General features: G+C 40.7%; 1 protein-coding gene across 1 annotated transcript; it reads right to left on the reverse strand.

Moving 5' to 3' along the window:
• Positions 1 to 7,312: 7,312 nt before the first annotated feature.
• On the reverse strand, positions 7,313 to 17,255 carry LOC133926417 (phosphoinositide phosphatase SAC2-like). Its single transcript, XM_062372352.1, has 16 exons — positions 16,789 to 17,255; positions 15,081 to 15,285; positions 14,823 to 14,988; positions 14,385 to 14,607; positions 13,728 to 13,804; positions 13,452 to 13,633; positions 13,284 to 13,381; positions 13,040 to 13,173; positions 12,803 to 12,931; positions 12,283 to 12,691; positions 10,812 to 10,933; positions 10,601 to 10,690; positions 9,270 to 9,464; positions 9,009 to 9,125; positions 8,464 to 8,539; positions 7,313 to 7,901 (listed from the first exon to the last, which is right to left on the reverse strand). The coding sequence occupies exons 1-16, from the start codon at positions 16,855 to 16,857 to the stop codon at positions 7,815 to 7,817; spliced, it is 2,379 nt and encodes a 792-aa protein (XP_062228336.1). The 5' UTR covers positions 16,858 to 17,255; the 3' UTR covers positions 7,313 to 7,814.
• Positions 17,256 to 27,166: the final 9,911 nt, after the last annotated feature.

Below are 27,166 nucleotides of genomic sequence, written 5' to 3' on the forward strand. Positions count from 1 at the left end.
CCTGATAAGTTAGATATGAACCACCTCAAGTAATTGACTTTTCCTAGCAATTTTTAAATATCTCTCTTCCATTGTGGCACCCCTAATTTGTCTATAGCTGTTATCTTATTAGTATCTATCTTTATGCCCCTCTCATGTAATATGAAACCCAAAAACTTGCCCATCGATGCACCAAAAGTACACTTAAGTGGGTTCATCTTTAAACCATACTAACACATCCTTTCAAAAGCTAAACGCAAATCAGCTACATGACTATCCATAGCGTCCAATTTAACCACAATGTCATCAATGTATATATCTAATATAACCCCCAGCAAATCATGAAAGATTAAATTCATAGCTCTTTGATAAGTAGCACTGGCATTCTTTAACCCAAATATCATGAAAACTCACTCAAATAATCTAACAAAACCCGGACAACAAAAAATCATTTTAGACATATCTTCTCCGGCCATGAAAATTTGATTATAACTCGCATTACCATAAAAAAAACTAATGACTTTATGACCTGAAGCATCATTAATCAACATATCAACGATAGGCATATGATATTCATATTTAGGAGTAGCTTTATTTAAATCTCTAAAATCAATGCATATTCTTAACTTACTGGTGTTTTTCTTCTCAACTAGGACAATATTGGATATCCATTCAGCATACCTATAAGGACGAATAAACCCCGCAGTAAGCAACCAACTTATTTCTTCTTTGATTCGTCCATATATGTTAGGATTAAACTTTCTAGCTGATGCTCCACAAGCTCACAACTAAGTTCCTACATCTCATGATATTCCCAAGCGAAACAATTGATATATTCCTTAAGCAATGCAACTATTTTGCCTTTTTGAACATCATGCATCTTTTTGTTCACAAATATTGATCTAGTAACAATACCATCTCCTATATCTACCTCTTCTAATGGATCAGTAGATGAAAAACATTGTCCTAGCTTTTCTACCTCATCAAAATCATCAATACTTTCATAAATATCATTTTTTTTTTACTGATATTGCTCCACATGCTGCTACAACCAATCTAAATTACTTTGTTTATCCATTTATAACATTACATTGCTAAGCAGAGATGAAGAAATTGGATATATAGACACGGTACAAAACCATCTCTAGTAACACTAAGAAAAGCATAGCTCGAAAGGTCTTAATCGGATAAACATTGTACATTTTCATGTTGCCAATCTACTGAAACATCGACTAAAGCAACAAAAGCCGATGTATCCATATAGACAATTTCTAATTCATCATCTACCCATTGAATCAAGAATTGGTGCAAACTAGAAGGTACACAATAATTTGCATGAATCTAATCACGTCCTAATAATACGTTGAATTACCTTAAACATCAGTGACGAAGAAAGCCGTAGGCACCATCTTGCTCCAAATGGTAAGCTCCATAGAGATCATACCCTTAGCCTCTATAGGATCGCCAGTGAAGCCATTAAGCGCCAAATTCATCTTCATGAGTTCATTGTCTTCTTTTCCTAGCTTCTTGAAAACTAAATATGACATTAATTCGCGGTAGCTTCACCATCCACTAGCATTCTAGAAATCGACCTTCCATCAATATGTGTCTTGATATACAATGGTCTCAAATGTTAGCTTGATTCTTTAGGCTTCTCAAATATGGCTTCCTTCGGATCAAGATTTAGTTAAGCAACCTGTTCATCAACGGCTCGAAACTCCAAAGGCAAAACAAAAACCATATTGACATCCATACTATCATGTGGCGGAGTGTCATTTCTAATCACTGGAGAGTCATCTAACATATCATCTTAATCATCACTAAGTGTCATGATAGGTGCTACAACTTACTTCACCCTCAATTCTTGCCGAATAGGCAACATCAACTTGATTTCATTAAACACTTGATATCTCACCTTTTTGGCTTGAGCTCCTCCCAAATCTTGCTTGCATAGTTTTTGCAGCCTTCTCTTTTGGGAGTGTGAGAGACCTCTAGGACACCATCGGGGTTGTGGTTTAGTTCCGGACAGCAAAGACATCTTTCTTTGAACTTTCCAATCGTCAAACTATCGACGGGCTTAGCACTAGAAATGACTCCTTTAACACTTGACGCCATGGGTTGTAGTGCTGCTGTAGGAGATGTCAATTTAACCTCGAAAATCAGTGCCAACCACTTCTACAACCCCTTCTATGTTGCCATCAACCAAACTGTCATTAGTCGATTGTTTTTACACTTTTTTCATCAACAATAAGTTATTTTTCCTTCTATTCTGGACCTTATTTTTCATTAGAAATACTTGTATCCTTCACACGCTATACCTTCTTAACTTCCTTTCCATCCCTCCGATCATTTGACCAATTGTCTGAACAAAACTGGTCTTATCTATAATGGGATAGCATATCGAATGCCGATTGTTTTGGTGTTGTTCACCCCAGATGGAATGGTGCAAACGGCATAGGAGGCGGCATGCAAGGTCCATACCAACCACATGGCGTACACGGCGAACACATTCATAGAAGGAGGTCCCCACATCATAGACATTGGTGGCTCAAAAAGAGGAAACGGAGCTACTGCAATATTACTCTCTCATTTCCTCTTCCTCCCCTCAAACTCATATTTTGGAGGTGATCTTAGACGTTTAATAGTATTTATCTGGTTTCTCCCCTTTTGGCCGGTCTCGCCACTCTCATATTTAGCCAAAAGTGCATTAAATATAGGTTTTGGCTTTTCAAGCTTCTTAGTGGCTTTGCTCTTACTTTCATTGATCTTCCAATGACCAACATCTGGACTTTTAGGTTTGATCATTTTTTGTTTCACATTATCCCCACCAATGATCACATCATTGCCCTTTAGTCGATTTGGCTTGAGATGGTCGAACCAAGACCTTCTTTCCCTCAAAGTTCACCATATTGACAACAAATGGATCACTATCAAGCTTCATCTTAGAACTTTCGACTGATTTCAATCGTCCTTCATTAATGTCCAATTGAACCTATTGACAGAAGACATTGTTTTCATTAGTAGCATGAGAATATGAACTATGCCACTTAAAATATGATTATGAGACAAGCTAATTTGTTTTTCTTATAGTAAAAGATCAGATATCCTATCATACTTAGTAATATCAAATGTGAATTTTATCTCTTCTTGCCGATTCTTTTGTGGAGCCGGCTTTAAAGCGAGGCATACAAATTGTTTAGATTTGGATTTCTATACCCACTCAGCTACACGCATAGCAACACTATCATCGTCCGATGAATCGTCCTCATATTACACTATATTAACACTGTGACGATCCATTTTGTGCTTTTCACTAAATTTTTGAACTTTTCTATGCTCTTTGGCACGACTTTCTTGAGCCAGAGCCTACTGCAAAACTTGGTTTTTTTTTCTCATATCTGAAAATTCTTGCCCATCTAACCTTTGTCTTATGTGTGCATGCAAACCAGCAAAACCTAACTCAACAAGATCCCTGTCAGATAGTGATACATTAAAATATCGGTTGTTAGTATCTCTAAACCTCCTAATATATTTAGAAACAGACTCATTATACTTCTGTGTAACCAATGTTAAGTGAATTAACATCAATTTTGAATCTCCGGTATAACAGTACTCATGAAACCTTTGCTCAAGTTGTGCCCAATTATGAATAGAATTATGTGCAAGCAAAGTATATGCATTACCAGAAAATAACAAAGGAAATAAATACAATCTTAAAGCATCACTACTACCGGCTTCACCACATTGCGCTAAAAATTGTCATATGTGCTCCATTGTGGTTCTATCATCCTCTCCATTGAATTTAACAAAAATCAGGAACCTTAAACCCATGAGCATATGGAATTGTATCATAATAATCAGGGTATGACTTTTGATAAATACGTGATTTACCCTTTAGTGCTAATCCAAAATGTTCCCTCAAATACTAGTCATTTGCCCTTTAATGCTTTTGAGCCCCAGAAGTGTTTCGGCCATGGGCCGATTGGATGACACATTAGCTTATGGTTGCGGCCTAAAAGGTTATGGTTACGGTGTATCATGAGAGTGTGAAACCATGTGCTGCATATATGGAGTATTTGGCGAAGGCACATTAAAATAAGTATCAAGCAATGGACCATAGGGTGTGTCGGTACCTTATGAGGGTATAGGAGGTGTGCTATATGCCACGGTGTTGTAGAGAACTAGTGACATGCTTGCTAAAATTTTATTAGCTCGGCTATTAGCTACATGCGGAACCGAACTAGTCATGCTAGATGTAGTGCTTGGTACTGGAAAAACAAATGAGGATACCTCCGGCTTGCTAGTATTCAACGTGTTAAACGGAAGTGTCACCATGTTGGCCAAACCCACATTGGATCGGTTATGGGTTTGTTGCATCGGCATATTTTATTATGTAGATAAAGGTGACATAAAGTATGCCGATGAACCTAAGGGTGTTTGCTGAAGTTTGCTATCATCATTGGAGTTTGATGTGCTAGCATCATGCAATTGGGGCTATTTTTTACCTTTTTCATCTTGCAATACAATAACCAAAGCCCTAACTCGACTAGTTAGCACATGATCTAGACTTTTAACCAACGTTTCAGAATTATTAAACATAGCAGCACCAACAGATTGATCAACCATATGTGCAATTTGCTTTTGTAAATCGTGAGTAAAATCACTTACATCGGTCTTTACCTCATGTTTGCATGAATGATCGATATTGGATTTCTCTTCTTGATGACGCCTTGTCGTGTCTTCTGATAGCACGCGAGCATCAATTCTCCACCTTCCTCTTTTGAGCTTCAATGGCTTGGCAATCCTCCTCGGGAAGCTCCTCAAACGACAGTGCGATGATGTTGTCGGGGTTGATTTCGGTTCCCTCTTGAGACATGGCGCAGCAGTAGATTGCAGAGGCTGAAGTTGTCGAAACCCTAGGTGAAGATGTGGATGGAGAACCGCCATTCCCTAGCGGAGTCGCCAATTTGTGTTGGCGTGGGATTTGGCTACCCCATACAACACAAATCTATTCTAGATTACTATCACTTTTTTAGCGACACACGACTTGTTTACGAGCAAACAAGCAAAGAATTTCGGTCAGCAACCTTGAGGATTGCCATCTAGACAATTTACAAGCAAATCGATAAAGAATTATTACCCAAATCGTGGGGATTCAAAGTAGCAAAGAAGAACTATCCTAAAACTACCCTAAAGTGCAGGAAAGTAAAGTAGAACAAAAGTAGATGCAATTGTTGCGATTGACTAAGTTGTTGTCATTGGCCTTCACCCCTTCAAATGTTTATAGGGGGCTTGGACTTTGCCTTGTGGAAATAGGACTCTCTACCCTAAAACATAAGCAAACACGTCATGTTTGGCTAAAAACATGAAAAGAATCCGAACAAATCTACGAATCCACTTCAACTCGGACTCGGACTAAATGCTGGATGGTCCGACGAGGATAAATTTCTAAGCGCCGAAACATCCAGTAAGTTCAACTCAGCTAGACTACAAATTCTTTCCTAATATACACTAGATAGTCCAACGTTGAAAATGAACTCACCAGAGTATTCACCGGACTAATATCTCCAAAGAGCAAACTCTCTACGAGAAAATCCACTTGTTCACACCAGATAGTCTGGCGTTTGCAAATGAACACACCGGAGTATTCACCAGACTAAATTTTCCAAAGAGCAAATTCTACTGCAAGATTTAAAATACATGCACCGGATGATCCGGCGTTGATACCGGAACCCTCGCCGACTAATTCTTGCAAAGGGTAATTTTTTTTCCTTAGGAAATCAGTCTTAACTCATCGAATGGTCCAGCGTTCAGCCGAGTATATCGTCGGAGCAATTTTTCGAGCATGTAACCTTGAAAGAAGAAAAAAAAATCCTTGCGTTCACCGGATGGTCCGGCAACCATAAGACATTCCGCCGGACTATTTTTTTAGAAAGCATATTTTCAACATGAATCAATCCTATAAGCACCGGATAGTCCAACGACTATAGGGCTCCTTAGCCGAACTATCCAACATCAAAAAAATCTGAGTCGTGTTATTTTTTACTATCAACACTTGGTAATGCACGCCACAATCATCCCTACAAGTACAGACACAGCCAAATGTCATTCTAAACACATTACACTCAATTTGAAATTCAGGTCACATTCAATTGATAGCTCATTTTACAATGGTTAGTTTGCCATAAGAACTAGAATGGATCAAAGGGTCGTTTGGCATAATCCACTTGTACATACACGCCAACAGAAGACCTTATTCGGCACGCGGGAAAAATGGATCAACTTTCTCTTTGCTCACGTGAGCAAACCCTCCATTTGAGTTCAAGCAGCAGGTGTGATGATCTAGGTGCCAAATTACCTACCTAGCACATTAACTAGTTAACTAATCGACACTCAACCCTGCTCTAATCCTTATCCTTTTGCAGTCATCCTTTCACAGAATAATCTTTCGTGATTGGTGTGACCCACCCCAATTTTTCTACTGTCCACATGTTTGCATTCTTTGATATGTTGCTTTCTAGCGCTATCCATAGGACCACCCTGCATTCTGTTTGCTGACAATCTGATACCATGGTTTCCCTTAGATGACTGTCATTGCACTCATCTAGGATAGAATGAAAGATTGCATCGAAGAAGCGCGAACGAATGCTTGAAGAAGAGTAAATGTCACAGGCCACAAGCTCACAAACCTTTTGCGTAAACCATCGGAAAATCATGTGCCTTTTACCTTCTGTTTCACGTTTTGCTCCGAATTTTCACAAAACTGAACCATTCGATGTACGGCTACATATCAGAAACCACTAGTGTGAGATTTGGTGGAAAATGGATGGTCCAAACGAGTGGAGACAGTCTCATCAATCACATGAGGGCTGGAAAAGCCATCGACATGGACAATTGGTCCAGTGTAATTGACCACAAGCACATGCTTGAGCTTGATCTCTCGGGCAGCGTGTCTGCACGTGTCTGCCTAGGCCACGGATCCTGTGCAGTAGATGAGCCATCGGTTTCACGATGGATGGATGAGATCAATTGCTACTGTAAAACACTACAGTACCCCATCTACATTAATCGCCATTAAGGCAGAGCATCCGCATCCGTTTGCCTGGTGATCAGTACAGGGGTCTCTTCAGGTAGCGGCTGGCCAGCAGCATTTCAAGCAAGTTATGCAACTATGCATGTGTTTTTCTACTTCCTACTACAGCAGAACTCATCGGATCTGACGCTGGGAAAAAGAAGAGAGTTGCATGAAAAGTTTGGCGACAAAACAGACATCTGACATACATCAACAATCTACAATTTCACAAGAGCTGTTTTTTTTTTGGGACAGGGGGGCTTGGTACACTGGAAATCACACAATAGTGTATCTCCTGTTGAAACGAAAAATAGATGTACATGATGTTTCGAAAGATCCCATCCAAAAAGGTTGAAGGAAAAATGGTACTTTCATGTCCACCTCAACCCTCACGGGAAAAAAAGGGGTAAACACTTCGGACATATATATTTACACAATGGAGATGCCTGAACAATGGTACAGCTTCAAAAGAATAATATACTACCTATCTTCTTTCTTTCCTTCCAGAAAAATAAGAACAATGCCCTATCTACTCGCCCCTAGAAACAACTGGTGAGCAAGCTTTAACAAATGAATAGAATGGTATACTTCCCTAGAGAACTCTTCGGACGGTGTGATTGTGAGCCCATATATCACAAGGAGAATGCTGATGATTGATAAACAATCTCAAGTGGTGATGATGCCTCCTTGCGGTAGTCTCATAAGACGCTTTGCAACGAAGTTGGGGCTGCCATGGATGTACATGATAAGTCATCTTGCAATATCAGTACCAAAATGCCTCTCCCAGATTAACCCACTGCACAAAATGCTCAGATAACCCCTGGGCCTGAACCTTAGCAGCATGATCTTCCTGAAAGTTTCGAATGAAATGATGGTTTAATGCGTGGTGAATCACATATATTTCCATCGAAAATGGTCTGAAATTGTAGTATGCCTGTGTAGTAGTCATACTCTCTGAAACAAAAATATGTTTATTTTAAAAGAATTAAGACCAGGGTTCTCAACTCACAGCAAGTAACACCCCGAAAGAGGATGGTCATGCTAATTTTAGCAGCATGTTAATTCTATGCTTATACATGGTGAACAGAACAAGTCCATAAAAACTATATAAAAACAGCATGCCAGAAGCGAACCAGAATCTGGTGGTTGATAGTTCCAGCGTGGGTTCAGGAAATTGGGCCAAAAAAATCTAAACCATGTTGCAGTACAAGAGAATTTCATAAAAAGGACCAAAAACATAACAGACAAAATGGCAGGTCAGAGAAGTCAGAAGAACCCAACGATGATAGTTGTTTTCCCAGCTTGGGTCGAGGAAAGTTTGGTGAAAAAAAGGTTTTGTAAACCATGAATACGGTACACAAAAATGGCAAGTAGAAGTGGTAGTGAACAGTTGGATTGTTGAATGCACTAACCGTTGTCCCAGAGCTCACATCACTGACAACATTAACAGTTGAAATATTCACATCAGGAGTACTTATGGCTTTTGACCTGTTGAAGCATAACGTACATCACAAAAAAAAGAATAGTGAGAAACGTTAGAAACATTGATCTAGATCACAATTATAAATGTGTGGTATCAGTGAGCAGTGCCAGGGGCACATCACTAGAATGGAGGATTAGAAAATACATGGCATTGACAAGTGACAACAACTCCACTTTTTGACAACTGACAACAACTCCACTTTTTTAGTTTGTTTCTCAATGTGGATAATCCTATAAGTCTGGCACAGAAACACCAGGTTCGTCTTCAAATAAACCAATTTTACAAGCTATGAGCTGAGTGCCAGAGCTTCCCTTCTTTTTTTGGGGGGAAAAGTATGTCAAGGAATTAATAAAAATGACAAACTAATGGCTCCTGGTTGCCAATTTCTGTTTGTACCATGTGAAACAAAGAAAAGGCCTGATACACTGAAGATACTAAATAGAACAAAGAGGGAAGAGGCACAATATGAACAACCTTTCATTGTCTGAAGCTGAAAGCCAGTCAAGATCCAGGAAATTTGAATCACCAGAACCATTGCAATAGTCTAGTTCACAGCCTACATGCTTAATATGAGACACTGTGGGAGTATACCTGCAGTATTTTTCAAGATAATGGAGAATTGATACCTTATGTGTTAGATATTAATTTCTAACATATATGTTAGGGTAACTGCTCTGCCAATAACAGAAAAAGAAGAAAAGGTGAAGTTTCAAAATCTGAAGAACACAAACCAACCTTGACTTGGACACCGCATTGTCAGAGGTTGAAGAAATGCTGTGCACTGAATCAGAACTCCAGCTTGGATATTGCATTTCACTTTTCGAACCAGTAAATGCTGAGTTTAACATTCCATTTCGGCCGTTGCTGGACATGGATGTGTTGCTTTTACAAAGAATGCTGCCATCTGATCTAGCCCTCTTCATCAATTTACTGACAAATATATACAAATATATAATATATATATATATCAGATAATTGATAAGATGTATTGTGTTGATTTGCAAAATGCATGTGTGAATAAAATCTGGGTATTTACTTCAAATGAGGTGGTCAGGAAACACTACACATAAGTATTTAGGGTATTCAGTCCTCATATGTTCAAGAATATAAACTATTCACTCTGTTTCACGACATAGATCTAAGAGACCTTAAATAGAAGAAACAATGAGCAAATTAAGGGGAAAATTGCAAAAACCCACTTGCAAGTCAGGGTTTTTTCAAATACACACCTGCATCTCAATTCCTTATGGTCTAACACTTGCAAGTTTTATGTGTTTTCAAATACCCCCATGTGTCCGTTGACCGACTGCAATAGCCTCTCTAGCTTTCGCCTAAGTGCTTGACTTGCTATGACAAGCTCGCCTACGAGTTTTCACAGAGTTTTTATTTTTGAACTGTACAGTAGGGGAATCCCCTATTGTGTTAATATATTCACAGAGTTTGGTGGTGACTACCGCCGAGATTCGTCCATCTTCCCTGAATACGGTTGTCATTGTCGCCATTTATCATTTTTCCACTCGAGTGAGCTCTGTTACAGTTTTTTGTACTTGAAGCATCTCTAGCACCTCCCGATGCTATGCTGGATGAGCCGAGCCACTCTTGGAGGCCACACGACAGCCACGTTGGTCGGTCAACAGACACGGGGGGATATGGAAACACATAAAACTTGCAAGTGTTAGACCGTAACAAAATGAGATATAGATGGGTATTTGGACCCCCCCCCCCCCCAATTTGCAACTGGGTTTTTGCAAATTTCCCTTAATTAAGAAAAGGTTGGGTTTAGCTTCCTTATGAAGAAGGTAAAAGAGATGACTAACTTAACTTTCTCTATTCGGTTCCCACTGTCAGTAACATTGTGCAAATTTAAGGTGTTATCAGTAGGTAAGCCAACATATATAGATACTTCTTATGTCAGGCCACTGCAAGTAATAATTCTGTTGTTGCCCAAATTGACACTAGACAGAGTGAAGGGTATATTGTTCTTGTAGTTTAGTCAGAAGGTAGATCTTGATGGCATGCGTTCATACTTAACCATGTACAAGCATAGCCATACATTGCTAGGTTACCTTGCATTGTCATCAAGTACATGCTCCTCACCAGATTCCGGCTCGTAAAGTGCAGGTTTTCCCACTTGCGGCTGGAAGTATCCTAAAAATCTGAAATTTTATGAAGGAAATAAAAAACAAGTGACAATAACTTAGTCCATAGTATTTCCCTATTCAAACTTCAAAGAACATAGAAAGATCATTATTGAAAAATGAGCTTGTTCAAACCTACAGGTTTATTGCCGCTTGTTTGTAAGCATCCATATAGGCGTTACTGTAGTATCGTTGCAGTGTCCTGAAGAACTCTTGAGATTGAATGGCAAACTTTAGGTGCCCTCTCTTTGCAGAGAATATCTACACATGAAACCACATGACAAGTTCATCAGAGAAGTGCGCAACAATTCAACACGAAAAGCATGCCATGAAAGAATATTTGGCTTGCTAAAATGCCAAGGAAATAAATTATCGGATTCACTAGCCACCAGTCATCTTATTAGTATAACTGAATGGAGAACTCAACAATTAAGTAATCTTTTATTTTGGTTGTCTTAAGCTTGATCATCTTATTGCTAGGTTAGGATTGAGTTATCTTTCACTTCTCATTTGTGTGTCACAGTTCACTCTGCACAATAGTTAGACCATACTAAGCTCCAGAGATCAGCAAGTAATGTAGAATCCACAGGACAAGCACACACTAAGTTTGTTATCGACTTAGTAGTTAAAGTGAGAACAAGTGCTAGTTCAGTCCATTATATTATCTGTGTAACACGCAACAGTTATTTTTATACTATCTGAAAGACCAGTGTAGGTGAAGATGGCATCCTTGCGCACTATTTCCTTTCCTGACATATGGCAGATCTCACATGTATACTCTATAGAAAAAAATCCATGAACCTGTCCTCATTAGTTTGTAGGTGGAAAAGGTAGCATCACTACCAACGGAGTCATGCTGTAAATTACGAATAAACAAAACAAGATCCAGCTAAAGGGATTGATGAGTGGCAAGTGCATAGGATGATAAAATACACCAACATATGGACATAATGCCCAGAAGCAGGATAAAGAATAATTCCCTGAAACTAGTAGTTTCAACTTATTAACTTAGTAGTGTAAAATTATATAGAGGAGATAATAAAAATATATATATAATTCTGAACAAAATTAGATGCTTGTATGGAGGCACCAACCTTTCTTGTTTAAATATAGAGAAAAGAAGTAGTGCAGTAATACACTCATACTTGATATATTATGATTAAATACAGATAAAAAAGTAATTCACTCATATTCAATACACAGTATGATAAAATGTTATAGTAGCTACTAAAATAAGTGGTCAAATCTCAAACTGTGGATCCATGCCCAATTTAAGCAGCAAATTTTCAAGTACCAATTAGTCCTCAAACTTAATTTTCTTAACTCCAAATAGCTTCATGGTTTCACTCTATTTTTCAGAATAAAATACAAATCTGTATGCTTGTTATCCTGATATAATCAGTTCAATTTGAAACCTAAACACTTATAACAAATCAGATGCAAATCTCATGGAGCAAAATTAGACTAATTCTGAAATAGTGTAATAACATCTGCAGTACAGTCACTCCTTATTTCAACCCTGTGGACGAAATGAAGAACCTACAGTTTGTCTGACAGATTGAAACAAGAAGCAAATTGAAGTATTGAAATAGCAAAATTCAGTAGAGTACCTTATTGTGAGCAGCTGAACCACCATACTGTAAAGCAAGTGTGTCACCCATCCGTTCATAAAAATGCATCAAATGGTGAGCCAAAGGGGAGTCCAAATCAATTTCTGGAGATTCAACAGAACCAAGTGCATGTAACTGGTTTCCTAGAGCAGCTAAACCGTAGGCATACTGAGCAACATTTGTCCGGTCCAAACAATCTATACAGTTTGTACGCAATACACCCTTTTGGAATTTTGGAGGCTTTACTGGGGTAGATCCATTGACCTCAGCTTTATCTTCTGCAATTCCATTACCAGGATCAGAACTGCCACATGTATCTTCTTGAGAAATATCATCAAGATCATCGATATAGTCTGTATTGCCACAATAGTTGTTGTCATCACACACGTGAGGACCAAAACCATTCTTCCTATAAAGCATGAAACAAAAATAAGAAACCGTCAAGCCATTCATGAGGTACCAGCAAATAGGAATTCAAATTAAATAGCAATAAAACCAGTCTAAATTAACAAACACTTACAATGGAGTGCTCAAATTAAGGGAACTCTCTGCTCTTCGAGCTGGGGAAACTTGACAATAAAAGAATTCTGTCAAGTTCAGAGCTTCAAATGCCACTTTCGAAAGCACTAGGAGGGCATTTGTACTTTTCCTGGAATACAAATTTGCTTCAGTAATGATCCTCAAGAGCTTCAGTAATGTACAGAAAAAGCATCTAACAAACCATAAGTGCAAGGTGTATAACACAAAGAATTGATACCTTTGAGAGTTCTTATGAAGATCCCAATGTAAAAATCTCAAATGATTTTCCCCTGATAGACCATTATTTATAATCCTTATTGCTCTGTCAAATTCCCGACGGAGTATAGATTCACGTGGTCTCTTCTCACGTGTCTTCCAAGAATAAAAACAGAAAGTAAATTGCATGAGTGTGATTATTATAGTAGGATTTATATGCAAAACATCCATCAGAAACGGTGACAGCATCATGACAGTGTGCTCACCTTAATCAAGTTTAAGATGATGATAGGATTTCCATATCTCCTCCTAAGATTTTCAAAATGAAGTCTGGTAGCTTCATAATTCTTGTCCTTTTCGTGCACTGCAAGAACAAAAAAAAATCAAATAATTGAACAATACTTCACACAACGAAGAAGGATTTCAATGCTTACATATGATATCAGGTTTAAGATTCAGCTTTGATGTCTCCTGAGACCAGAATAGCGGAATTGAACCCCTGTTCTGCACAATAGAGCTTATTTGCCTTGGTCCAAGCATGTCTTCATAAACAATTTGCTCAGTCTCAACATCGTTCGCTACTCTGCCCTCATCATTTACACCCCTCTTTAGATACCTATTTAGTCAAAATGGCAAGATCAATCCCAACCACACAAAAAAAAATTAACAGAAAGGAGCATATATTCACTAAGAGTTTGGCAAGTGTAAACCTGGTGCCAGCATAATGCCTTGAGCGTCTAGCAATGAGCGTCAACATAATATCCTTCCCACATATTGTAAGTTTATCCTTGATATAGATGAAATAAGAATATTATTCCAAATGATTATGTGAGTAAACAGAAGTTGTGATATCCAAGAGCAACAGAGAAGTTAGATGGTACAGAAGCTCAAAATTGGTATAAGTAATACTACAGAGCAGGATATATTGTTATTAGACTTCTTTAGATTAAGTCTTTTCCCCATAGGAAAAAATAGCATCAGTATTCACTATTAAGTGCAAAATAAAATCAGGAACCAATGTATAACTTTTTAATGTATACCAATATCTGATAGTCTTTCATCTTTTACAGTTTTCCATCATGAATTTACCAATTTTAGACTGTAGAAGGAAAGGTTGAATAACCTACAACTATTACTAACCAAAAAGAAGAGGAAAATAGAACTCTTATTTTTCTAGCACAAGCAAATAAAAACACGACTTTAGCTCGGTAAAAAGTAAAGCAAGTGAACATAATAAACATGAGAAAAAAAAAAAGGAAAGGAGTAGGAATGTAGGATAAATCTTTTTGGATGCAATCTGTTTGCACAAATCCTATTTCATGACATGACAGCACGAAAAGATATAAGTTTCATAGGTATACACACACCTGCTTAAAAAAACCATAGACTAGCGCAATGGTCCAGAGTGTACTTTTCAGAATGTTATGAATCCCTCGTGTTAGGAACTCATTCCACACAAACATTGTGTCATACAGGTCCCATCCTTCCTGTGGATCGTTAAAGTTCTTCTGGAGACTTCTCATGATATGATACGAGTGGCTAAAAAAGAAGTCTTTTCTAAGATCAATTGTCTGCAAGAGCTTCTTGTACCTGCGCGATTAGTAAAGGCAGAATTATCATGAACACACTGTGCAACTACTTCAGCATATGATACAACTATGTAGCTATGTTCCTTAATCTTTTATTTTTAAGAAAAAAAGAACAATAGTTTATTCAACAGTTAGAAAATATCGATCAAACTAATTGGTGTAAGATAATGTGAAGGATAGGTTAAAAATATAGTGCGAATGTGGGATGCAGCACACCTGTTCTCATCCTTGGAATTAATTAATTTTGGTCTCGTCTTGGAATTTGATAACTCAATCATTGCAGTCTTAGTAACTTGGTACACCGGATGGCCAAATATATCCCCAATCTTTCTCTGCTCGGTAATAATTAACATGTAATATGGCCCAAGGAACTTAATGAAACCTGTAAAGAAAATGTATCATTGATGCATATTTACAAGGGAGATGTCACCAATTTTGCATGAACTATGATCAGAGAAAAATGGGATAGTTTACCGATGATTCCAAAACAATTGGTAACAAATTTAACTCCACCAGTTGACCTATGGTCTTCATCTAGAACTTTTAGCAGATCAAGATATTCACTCTGTGAGTGTACAGTAGAATCCTCATCTACATTGAGCTCTGATGGTTCCATTCTATCAATCTTGAGTAATCTCCATAATGTCTTGTCAGTGTTAGTACCAAGAATATAAAATTTCTGCAAAAAAAGAATCCATTATTTAATTATGATGAAAAAATATTAAACCACTATATGGAGTAAATGACAACTGTTGCAGTTAAGAGTTGAGATACAAGGAGCACCCAGCAGTCACAAAATTGATTCAAAGGTTTGAGATTTGTGCTTCATAGGGTTTAGCGCAATGTGCATTGGGTCACAGTTCAGCATTGAAGCTTGAGTGGAGACACTTTTGTCAGAAGGTTGCACAAACCAGACCCACTATTTGTAACCTATCTAGAGAAAAATACAAATTAAATTCAAGTACACTGTGTTCCTCAGTTCTTTATTTCCATTCTCCATCTTCCTCAAAACTATAATTTCACCCATAAACCACCCTAGTCCTAATCTCTAGTTTTAAAAACAAAAATGCTCAAGTCTATTCAAATAGTCTTTCCTGTTTGAAAGTTCCTGTCAGAGCCTATTGGATTCTGACAAAAGAAATTCTCACCAACTTTACCTCCAAGACCGTCACCTTAACCCAAACAGCATTCCACATGATCAAAACCCCCAAGACCCCCAGCAACAAATAATTGCACACAAAAAAAAAAAAAACTCGATTTCTCGGTGATAACAGCAAACGTAGCTCTAAATTCTCACACAGCATGGAACAGTCAACGAAGGCAAAGCAAAATTTCACTTTTCAAACCTTGCAAATATGCCACATCCAACACGCAAAACCAGCCAACTTCTAAATTCTAATCTGCAGACACTGGGGAAGCCATGAGAAACAGCAAGGTTCCACCTTTGCACATAAGTTTACAAACACAATTTCTCCATCAAGCTCTGCATAACAGTATGCATCCGGATATTGAACTTCATAGATTTGCCTTGCAAAACCAGCAAATATCCCACAAAAAGAAATATTTTCAATCAAACAGTTAGTAAGCAATCATTCAGACACTAGCACCATTAACTACAGACTAGGGATTGAATTCAGCAAAATGAAAACTTGACGCTACAGCACAGTTATAACTGAGAGCTGCGAGGAACCACACAAAGGTCCCCTTAACCAAAATTCCAATAAATTAACATTAGTAGCACTTGAACACGCAAAATTGCTCCTTCTCAGAACAAAAAAAATAGAGAAATGCATGGAAACTAACAAAAGAACACACGATTCCCAAATCTCCTGCATAGAACGGAACAACACAAACAGCTAACAACTCCTGAAAGTAACGTGCAATGATCACTTCCCACCCAAGCACGCCCAAATCACGAGCCATGAATAAATACATGGACAATAATTCATAAATCCCGGCGCTGCATGGAATGATCCAAGAACGCAGAGCCCAGGTATTGTCCCAAATTAAACGACCTGACAACTCCACCATCTTCAAAGCTATCCAGCAGCCCAACTCTCGAGTCTTTGCCAAATCACAAAGCAGCAGCAGGAGCTGCACCACGAACAACAGGATACCACGCAACGACAACGCCATCCGCACAACACAGCGGCGCATTGTGACCCGGGCGCGAGGAGCTCACCGACTCGGTCTCGTAGAGCTCGAAGCTCTGGAGGCAGCTCTCCGCGTCCGCCATCTCCGCCGCCGCCATGGCCGGCCGAATCCTCGGCGCGGGCCGGCTCAATCTCGCATCCGCCGCCGCAGATCACAGCGCCGCCGCCGCCCGCCGGAACCCTAAATCCGTGCCCGGCTGCTTGAGGTAGAGCATTCCCCGCGCGAATCACAGCAGCGCCCGCGACTCCCAACCGAAACCAGCCCGACGCTCGCAGCCGCCGCAGCGAATGGTCGCGAATCCAGACCGGGATTCGGGGAGCTCGGCGCCGATCGCGAGCGGCGGAAATTGGGAAATTTTGAGGAGGGGGAGGTGGTGGCGGCGAGGCCGTGAACGAAGAGGAGATTAATTTCGCTTTCTTTTTTTCGGGTGCTAAATCCGTGAGGCGTGGAGGGGAGGAGGAAGACGGCGAGCTGGCCTCAGTGAGAGGAAATATATGGGGATCGGTTTCTTTCTTTTTTATATATAATATTATGCTGATTTTATTTGCGTTTTTTTTTTTGAGGAATTTATGCCTGTTTTATGTTTTCTGTAGGAACTTCCGTTTGTAATGCATATCAGACATTTTTTTGGCTTCCTCACAAAAAAGAAGCTATATTTCCTTTCTTTTTCGTGTATTTATTATGTGATCTGTAGAACTCCAAAAATGATGGCAGGTGGCTGATTGAAAAGATAACTGATTTATTATCATAACTGTTATCCAAAATTGAAGGGTGTAACGATAATACCCTCTTTCTGCAGTTACAATCTCGACAGGTGTTTGGGTAAAGGCGTTTTCGACACAAAAAAAATATATATGTTATATATGTTTGGCAAACATATGTTTAGGTTAAACTTATACCATTTGGTGGAATGGCGATTGTTTAGAGAGAAAAAACCAAATTTAATTATTGTCATATATTTTGGAGTCTTCTCGATAAAGAAAAAAAATACTGCTATTAGCTCCTGGTGCTGAGCATATTCTATAATCTAGATACCTGAACTCATGTAACATGGGCGTTTGGGACCGGGAAACCAGCCTGCTAATGCTGCAATAGCCTCCTCTGATCTGCGCGACACGTCCGCTCCAGACGGCAAAAGCCCGCCCCAGCTCGGACAACCGGACGAGTCGCCGCCGGCGCCGATCCCAACTCCAGCGATCAGCCAGCCAGGTTTCCTTTCTCCAAAGCGCGAAGCAACGCACAAGAGGGGACGTACGGGGCACAACATACTGACCAGGCGAGCATGGCAGCTAGCAGCGCTTGTGTGTACGGCACAGCGTTTAACAGCGTGTAGACTCGGCGGTCGACAGCGACCGGGGCTCTGGACGGCACAACGGAGACGAGTCGCACGGCGAAACCTGGACGAGCTCAACGCCGGGTTCGTGGAATTTTGCCGTGCCTGGGGAGAAACGTTTCCGTTGTCGGCGCTCGGCACGCGTGAGCGCATGCGCCGCACCGCGCGCGCGAACACGACGGGAGGGTGGGTCAGCTCAGGAGGCGCGCCGACCGGCCCCTCCGAACGCCTCAATGATTGGGGGACAAGGCCGGAAATGGCGCCGCCGATGCGAGCGCGCCAACCAGGCGACGTCGTTTGGAGCCTTCCTGCCGTTGCCGGCCGGCCGGCCGCGCTGCCACGTCCGAGCAGCCATCGGACGAAATGCCCTCGTTCAGCTGGCGGTGCTAACACATCGGACGACAATGCCCTCGTCCGAGCAACCAAGTTGAACCAACTCCAGAGTTTGAGGTTCTTGGGCAGCATTTGCATTGCAGAGCTCGAGCATTTCTACAAACATCTTATCAGCTTTTTCTGTAGCTAGCTACGCACAGCAGAGTCAAAACTAAAACATGGGGCTGTCGCATGTGCATTGATACGGCGGCGGATGTTCATATGCATTCAGGGGTTGAGTTGCCTCCTAAGCATACCAACAGCTGTGCCACCATGACTACGCACAGTTAACATCGACATGCATGTCTAACAAGACCACGTTCCTGACTTCTCCACAGAAGGAAGAAAGCGTCGTGGCTCGAGTCATGGAGACGTTCTCTTTATATGCATGCATTGGCGGTTCAGGTAATCATAAAATTCTCTATGATGGAATTGAATTGGCAATCGGTAGAATATTTGTATGGGCGGTCATAGTATTTTCCGGCCTTAGCTGGTCAACTTTATCCCATCCTCAAGAGGACTAGTTCAGCAAAGCATTAACAAAGGAAATGGATTTGTTAACTAGTAGTCGAAACATTTTTTTAGGGTTGAGAGTACTGGGATATTTCAAGCTCGGTTTTTCAGCATGATTCGTGTTTCGCATTGTTTATTGTTTATGAGGTGGCGGTACCCTTCGTTTATCGGTGAGGTAGGTAGTTGATCTTACAAATTTATAAAAATAATTGGGATACTTCGAGTAGGCAATACACATGATTTTGATTGTGTTTGGTACAACTGAAATTTATGAGTTTTTACAGAAAGTTGTTTATAGCTTTTGGCTTTTGGATTTGATTTTTACGAGAAATTTTTAGGTTATTAACATACTAAAAGTTAAAAAAATCACTCTTAATCAGTTTATCAGTTTTTAGTTCATTTCATTATAAGCTAGCTTTTTAGTTTTTCAAAAATCGGTATGTTTGTTTTAGCTTTTAAGCTGAAACAAACAGGGCATTTATACAGGTGCAAGCCTCTCTTAGATAATAGTCATACATCATGTTAGTCTTATATTAATCTCTATGACTATTTACCAGGGGTGCTTGGCTGACCTAGATAGATCTAAATTTAGTCAGAGGGCTCCTTTGTATGTAGTCGGGGAGAGATGCTAATACAGATCTGAATTGCAGAAGGCTCGATGTTCGGAGCTCCTATAGGCTTGAAAGGTGTCAATGGAGTTATGTTGACTTCAATTGGCTTATTCTATGTGGAGTCATCTGGCTCCGTGTGTGTATATATATACACACACATATATATACACACACATATATATAATTCTTTTCTTATCATTCTTATAGATAATTTTTCATTTTTACAAGATATCTTGGATGTCTATGGGTATTTTCCATACGTCCAAAGATATCTTTTTCAGGGATAGAGATATACCCCGAAAATGTATGAAAACCTTAGGGTATTCGGATACGGTAGTTTTACATTACCCATCGTCAAGCCCCCACCAGTACGTGAAAAGAGGCTTTGATGGATCAAATGTTTAGTCCGTAAAGATAAATGTTTTGACCGACCATGTCCCTGAGTAGAACTCGGGTCCTCCGATTAGGATGTTACGTCTAACCGAGTTCTTGGAGTCCTCGGTCGTCTATCCAGGCTTCCGAATACCTTCAAGTACCCAGGAGAGCCCTCAAGAAGGCATACCCTTCGAGTAGGAATTCTGATTCATTCGAGAAATATCGTCCCAATATTTCGAAAGGTTGGGAGAGAAAAGACTTGTCGCTGCTCGAGTTCAAAATTTGAAGTCGCAGCGGAGATTTTGGATAGTGGTGAGGATCTTTACCTGACAATAGGTCATAATCTTTGCCTAACAATAGGTCATGATGATGTTGGGAAACTACCCACGCATGGTGAAGTAGTGCGTCAGTTTCTCCATGGGGAGATGCCTTGGAGGGAGATCGTCTAGGGCGCCCAAGGACCGAGAGGTTGTGACCCGGAGACTGTGTTTAACTCCTTTATGGTAAATGTTTTACCGCAAGGTAACCATTTAGTTGATTAAATAACAAGTACTGACCCGATATTTTGTAGTTGTACATGTCACGGATGCACAAATTTTGTGGTGAAACCAAGCAGACTATAGCCTGGGTAGCCGAACTCGAGAGGGAAGCCGTTGAGAAGGACCGCCAAATCTCCTAGGAGATCACCGAGAAGGAGAAGATGCGCTCTGAATTAAAGGGTTGGTCGAAAGGTAGGCTTGCAACCTCTTGGGCACACCACCTCTTTTACCTTCTCATTCTGAATGTGGTGCTTCGCAGAGCTATCCGAGGCCCGCAATGCCCTAGCCCAAGAGGGGGCTCGGGTGCTCGCTGCCCGGCAATAGCTTGCCACAGCCCTGGATGTATTCCAGGACGCGCTCGCTGGAGTCGGGATTTAGGTGGAGCCCATGGGAGATGCCGATACCGCCGGACTAGCCGTCCGGGTGACCAAGCTTGCTAAGGCTTATGAAGGCCTCCAAACGAAGGTGGTTGAGCACATCTCGAGCTAGGCCTGGTGAGGCGCGGAAGAGGCAGTCACCCAGGTGCTGGCCATACTGAAGGCGCATTACCAGAACATCGACATCGATGTCCTACAAGAAGACTTTTCGGGGGAAACGGATGAGAAGGTGCTCCAGAAGATGGTGGATATGCTTGGACTGGCCAAGGGATTTGTGTATATGATGAACTTTGGGTTTGAATCGTTGTCTTGAGACTTTTATTCATGCAGTCTGTAATGAAACGCGATAATTTGTTAGACTTTAAGACCCTTATCTTAGATGTTTTGCGTTTGATGCTGGTGCTTGGTACTGGATGCATTCGATAACATATTGTGGTAAACTTAGTCACTTCTCCCTTTAATTAGTTCAAGACATGTCAGTTACTAGTCCCAATGCTTATTATGGTCGACCTTAGGTCCGCTTGAGTGGAAGACGTCACAGCTCCCAGGCACTCATGGTGCGCTATAAGGAACCTTTTCGCAACCCCGAACTCGCAACATAATAATCTATCTCTTTTTGTTGGAATTTGCTTTCAGAATGTAGACAATATATCATTTTTTATTTCCAATACTGAGTACTTGTTAAGCCCCCGACTGTCTATTCAGGAAGGATTCCCTGATAGACAGTCTAAATTAATAACGTAATAAAGTGAATAGAACTCATATTGCATTTTGGTCGTGGAAAAGCTTTTCACAACCCCGAGGGCACGCGTGAGCTGAAGTACCCAGGTGGCGACTTATCTCGTTGTCAGTTAATAGAATGCACGAGAAGACAAATAAGGTAGGAAAGGTACTCAAGCGACTTTTCAGGTAATATGATATTTATTATTACAAAGGTAACCTTAGTACTTACATTTACGACTTACAGAGCTAATTGACGTTCAACATATTATTGTAGACCTATTATCTTAAACATAAATGACACAAACTAGATTAATCCTGTAACACCCTGAGTTTTAGTATATAAAAATATAGCAAAATTTGCTCCAAATTAAACTTTTTCTAATTATTAAACCAGTATAAAATCGATGAAATATACATTTGAATGTGTATATACTAGTATGTATATATTCAAATATATTATTTGGGCTAAGTATTCCAACGAGCACTAAATTAATTTCTAAATAAATCGTTGCATTAAATTGATCATATGCATTTTGGTTTAATTGTTTTTATGGTTCTTTGAGTGGAGATTGGAATTTGAACCTCTCTAAAATTCAAGTCTATTTCTTAGATTCTTTTCATCTGAAACTCAATCGAATCCAAATCCTAATTCAAATAAACTTATTTGAATTAGTATCAAATCCTATCTCGAATCCCAAATATCTCAAAACTAGTCTCATTCAAATTATCATCGATTTCGTATTCAAATGCAATTCGAATCATTCGAGTTATATTCTAATACAATCCAATTTGTTTCCATTCGATTCAATTTCTAAATTCGAGTTCGAATCTCTTAATTCAAATTCTCATTCTAAGGTCATTTCGATTTCTAACTCAAATTCAATTTGAATCATTACAAATCCAATTACAATTTCAAGTCATTCATCGAATCATCATACATTCGATTTCATATTCGAATACATTCCCTTGAATCATCCATCAAATCCAATCCAATTCAATTGAATCATCGCGTATTCAAATTCAAAATTCGGTACATTCATTCAATTGTCATATATCTCAATTCAAATATATATATATATATATAAATTATCACACATCCATTTCACAAATATCTCACATTCTCTCTCACATCTCACTCTATCTCTATTCTCTTTCAGCCATCCCCTTCTCCATGCCTCTCTCTGTTCTCACTGAGCAGCCAAAAGATCTCACCGGCCACTCCATGCCCATGCCATGCCCTGATCTTTTCCACTGGATGGCAAACTCCATCTTCTCCTTCTCCTCTCTTCCTTCACCTGTAAGCTTCCCCCATACATACGAAGCACACACAAGCATCACAACAACAGCACGCGGTTGGCCTTTGTCGCTATGCTGCTGTGCCACATTCTGCTCCTCCTCACCCGTGTGCTGGTGCCATGAGCTCAGGCCACCATCAGTGAGCACCACCTCTCTCTTGCTCCTCGTCCTCCACTGTTCCTCCCGTGCCACCGCTTGCTTGCACGCCACGCCGACCCGCGCCTCCTGCGCACGCCAAGCCACCCGTGCGCTGGCCCGCACCGCTGGCCGCTCAGTCATCGCTGGCTGCTCGGTTGCCCCTCCTGCTTGCGCGCCGCCCGCTTGCGCCGCAGCTGGCCGCTGCGCTGCCCGACCACACACGGTCGCTCAGCCTTCCCTGCCGCCGTGCCTCTATCCTCCCGCTGCCCGACTTCAACTGCCGTGTCGCGTCGTCGTTCCACGTGCGCTGCCGCCTCACTCTTCCCGCTCTGTCGCTTTTGGCACTATGCCCATCCGTCTAGCTCCTCGGCGATGTCTTCGCTAGCGCCAGCGTGCACGCTGCCGCACGAGCTGCTGCCATGCGCCCCTCGCCACCGTGCTTGCCTGAAGAGACCACCACCGCCGGTTGTCTCCCTCTCCGCCCGGCCTCAAGCCGAGCCCCCACCAACGAGCCACGCCGGAGAGCTCTTCTCCCCGGCCAGCCATCCAACTATCCCGGCCGGACTCCCTTCCGCCGAACTGCGTTGTCCCGAGAAACCCACCGCCACCGCTCTTCTCTCCCTCCGACCGACCACCTCCGGTCGCCCCTCCCCGAGCTCCGGCCTCCTCCTCCCTCTCCAGCTCCACATCCCCATCCCGGTGCCACCTCCCTCACTGGCGAGCTCCACCTCCCTCCCTCGATCTCTCTCCTCCGTCTCTCTCTGCGCTGCACGCACGGGCGAAAAGGGCCGGCCGGCCGGCCTTATCCCTTTAGGCCGCCCCCTCTCACCACCATGTGGGTCCCACTGGCCCCGGTCCATGGCCATAGGTCAACGGTGGACCACACCCTCTACCATCATCGGTCCACCAAGTCCACCGATCCGTGGACCGAGTCCATTAGCCTCCGGTGCACCATGAACCGCCCACACAAACTTCGCTCTGTTCACAAGTCTCGTGGACCAAGTCTGTAGCATAGTGCACTTTCTATTTCCAGGATTTCCTTTCCGGTAAATCTTTTGGTGTCCATAACTCCTATGTTTTAACTCCGATTTCGGCGATTTTTTCGCCAATATTCCTCTAAAATCATAATCTATCCTCCAGCCAAATCTTGTAAATTTTGGAGTTTGTTTATTTTCTCATCCGGTATTTAATTCGTGTCGTCGTGTTTGATGTAGATTTAGATTTTGTCTTTTAATAAATAAAGTCAAGTTTAGATAATTCCATAAATATGTTTAGGATATAATCATGTACAAGTTGCTTATATTATTCTAGCTTAAGTGTAGATTAATCCTCATGTGAGTTAAAGGGTAGTTTTTAGATTAATCTTTTAATTAATGTTGCAATATATTGTTATTTCATGTGATAGGTTATAAATTAATCTTAGTTCAATTAAGGTAATAAATTAACCCATGTAACTGCTAAATAAATAAATATCAGTCATTAGAATATGATAGAATAATTAATTAATTAGATACAAAGAATAGATTAACCTAATTAATTAATTACATGCATGCTTTTAACATAGCCATAGTATATAGCTTAATTAGTATGGAAATTAAACAGCACTAGGTAATTACTAGATAAACTTAGTAGTGCTATAGATTAGAAAAATTAATCTCCACACTTAAACACATATAATTGTCTAGAGTTATACTTATGTATATATATATATAGATGCTCATATACATATAGACGTAAGTATCGCACATACGTTTATGTCGATACACGTGCACTAATTTACACGTAGAAACTCTAATTATCGCCTTCCGGCAGTTAAGCTAATAAACGCTCACCTGGTTAATTGTGATTTGTTTAGGTTTTCTCTTAGGTTAATAAAATAACTAGGTTAACAGCTTAACCTAGCTTCGCTAGATTATCCCGTTATTCTCTATATATTAGCTTCATATTGCTTAGAGTTGTCGATCGTCTTCCGCTAGGTTTAGCTTTCGTCGTTTTCCCTCAGTCGTTCTTCTTCCGCTTTGGTATTTCATTGGTTGTTCTGGTGTTCATTTGCTTAGTCGTTGTGCGTTTTTTATCGTTAATCTGCGTAGGTTCGAAGTCAAGGTTCTAAGCAAGAACGTGAGGAAGAAACTGAAGGCAAGGTCCAACGATGAAGAAAAACCCGGAAGATTCGAACGACAAGACCAATCATGAATTGACCCTTTAGGAAGGTAAGTCCTATTTTCTTGATCATATTGAACCTATGTTTTCAAATAATATACATGATCAACTAAAATCGAACTTATTATCGCATGTGCTATGTATTACGCTTTTACAAAACTACTTATAATAGTTACACCTATCAAACACATGCCGTGTCTTGAATATTATCATCCAGAATACATATCACCCTAGGATTACCTGTCGTTATCTATATTAACGTCAGACAGCACCATGATATCTAGCATATTTAGGATTGAATACATCTCCTCGGAGATGTTGCTTTTAAAACACATCTCCTCAGAGACAAGATTTACTATTATCAATTACAACTCATATACCATAAATTCTTGATGGTTGTGAATTCCGTGATTGTTGTGAAATCCTTGATGTTATGTGGGATATGGAGGGTGATGTGTAAAAATGGGTGAAAAATATTTTGGCGCGGTCAGGTAAAGTGGCCCTCCAGGGAGGATGCTCTTGGGGGCTTGAGTAATATGATGGTATTCATTGCCCATGAAGATGCCTGGCTCGGTCATTTAAGGACCGAGTCATTTTGCAACCATGCCTTAGCGACCCCGTACAACCAGGCGTCCTGTATGGGTAGGACTTGACTTTTCTTTCACTGGACTGATTTGGGCATCATACCAGGAGGCTGAGAGCAACGAACAGCCAAGGGTCCATCTGTCCCGCTGTTTGGAGGTTTTAGGGACCGGCTTAGACTTAAAAAGGGATGCTGACCTTCGGAATATGCAACTCTGAGACTTGGTGTGTCTCGTGGAAAAGCCCAGTAGGAAAGATGTTGAGAGAGTCTCAGTATGATTCGCTCCTCCACTAGCTACGGTTGGAGGCTGAGCATATCGCGTTGGTAAAGCTGTACAACCTCTGCAGAGTGTAAATCTATTCGAATAGCCGTGTCCACAGTCATGGACATGCAAAGGCAGAACCTTTTTTACTAGACTCTGGGTGCGTGTGTCTTGATGAGTGAGTGTGTGGACTAGATGTCCGTGTGATGAGGTTCCTGGCTCGATCCGTCAAAAGCTGTGTGGTACTAGAGGTACACCAGATGTGATAATAGGAACTACGGAGTGAGGTGTAGCCCCTCCTAGGACCGAAAACCCCCAGATATAACTTATTACCTTGGTTCTGGTTTTAAAACTATTTCGACAGCTTTGCTACCAGGTCACCTTCTAATACATTGGGGACTTGAGGTGATACTCAGTATCAACAGAAGATACCTGCAATTGTTACTTTTAAAACCATTTTGACAGCTTTGTTACCAGGTTACCTTCTAATACATTGGAGACTTGAGGTGATACTCAGTACTAACAGAAGATGCATGCAGTTGTTTTCAAAAGCTTTGTAACATTTATTTCAAAAGGTTAACAGTGGATAATATAACTGGATACCTGCATAAAACCTGCTTTACGCTTAAAATTATGCCATAAAGCCTTATCCTTGAAATATCCATTATGCATCTATCAACCCCTTGAAGTAGTATAGGCCCTGTTGAGTACCTTCCGTACTCAGTCTTGTTGCTTTCAGATTGTTGAGTTGGAGATCAACCTCAACCCAGATGAAGTTAAAGAGAAGAAATCTAAGGTTGCGTCCGCACCCATGTTGCCTGTGGCATTGGATTGCATTGTCGTTTCGCTCCGCTGCGCTGTAGGCTCTTCTGCCTGGCTGGTCTGCTGTGGATTCTTGTCCACTAAACCATCTTTTTTCTCTTTTCAGATATTTATTTTGCTTTGTTTTATTCAAAGTATGTATTTGATATCATTCTGTTGAATTCTGTGCGTATCAGCTACTTGATCCAGGGACTGATAAAGGAGGCACAGGAGAACCCGGGTTCGGGGTCCTAACAAATCCGATATGCAGGGACTCTACTACTTTGGGGATAGCGCAATGCTATGACATTGGCTCCAAACTA

Source organism: Phragmites australis, chromosome 8 (assembly GCF_958298935.1).
Source record: "Phragmites australis chromosome 8, lpPhrAust1.1, whole genome shotgun sequence".
In the NCBI taxonomy this organism is placed as follows: Eukaryota; Viridiplantae; Streptophyta; class Magnoliopsida; order Poales; family Poaceae; genus Phragmites; species Phragmites australis.

Coding starts and splice junctions, on each gene's coding strand:
- LOC133926417 (XM_062372352.1), bottom strand. CDS start 16,857: ATGGCGGCGGCGGAGATGGCGGACGCGGAGAGCTGCCTCCAGAGCTTC. Junction 13,174..13,283: donor TCATCTTAAACTTGATTAAG/GTGAGCACACTG, acceptor TATTCTTGGAAG/ACACGTGAGAAGAGACCACG. Junction 9,126..9,269: donor AATGCGGTGTCCAAGTCAAG/GTTGGTTTGTGT, acceptor AAAATACTGCAG/GTATACTCCCACAGTGTCTC.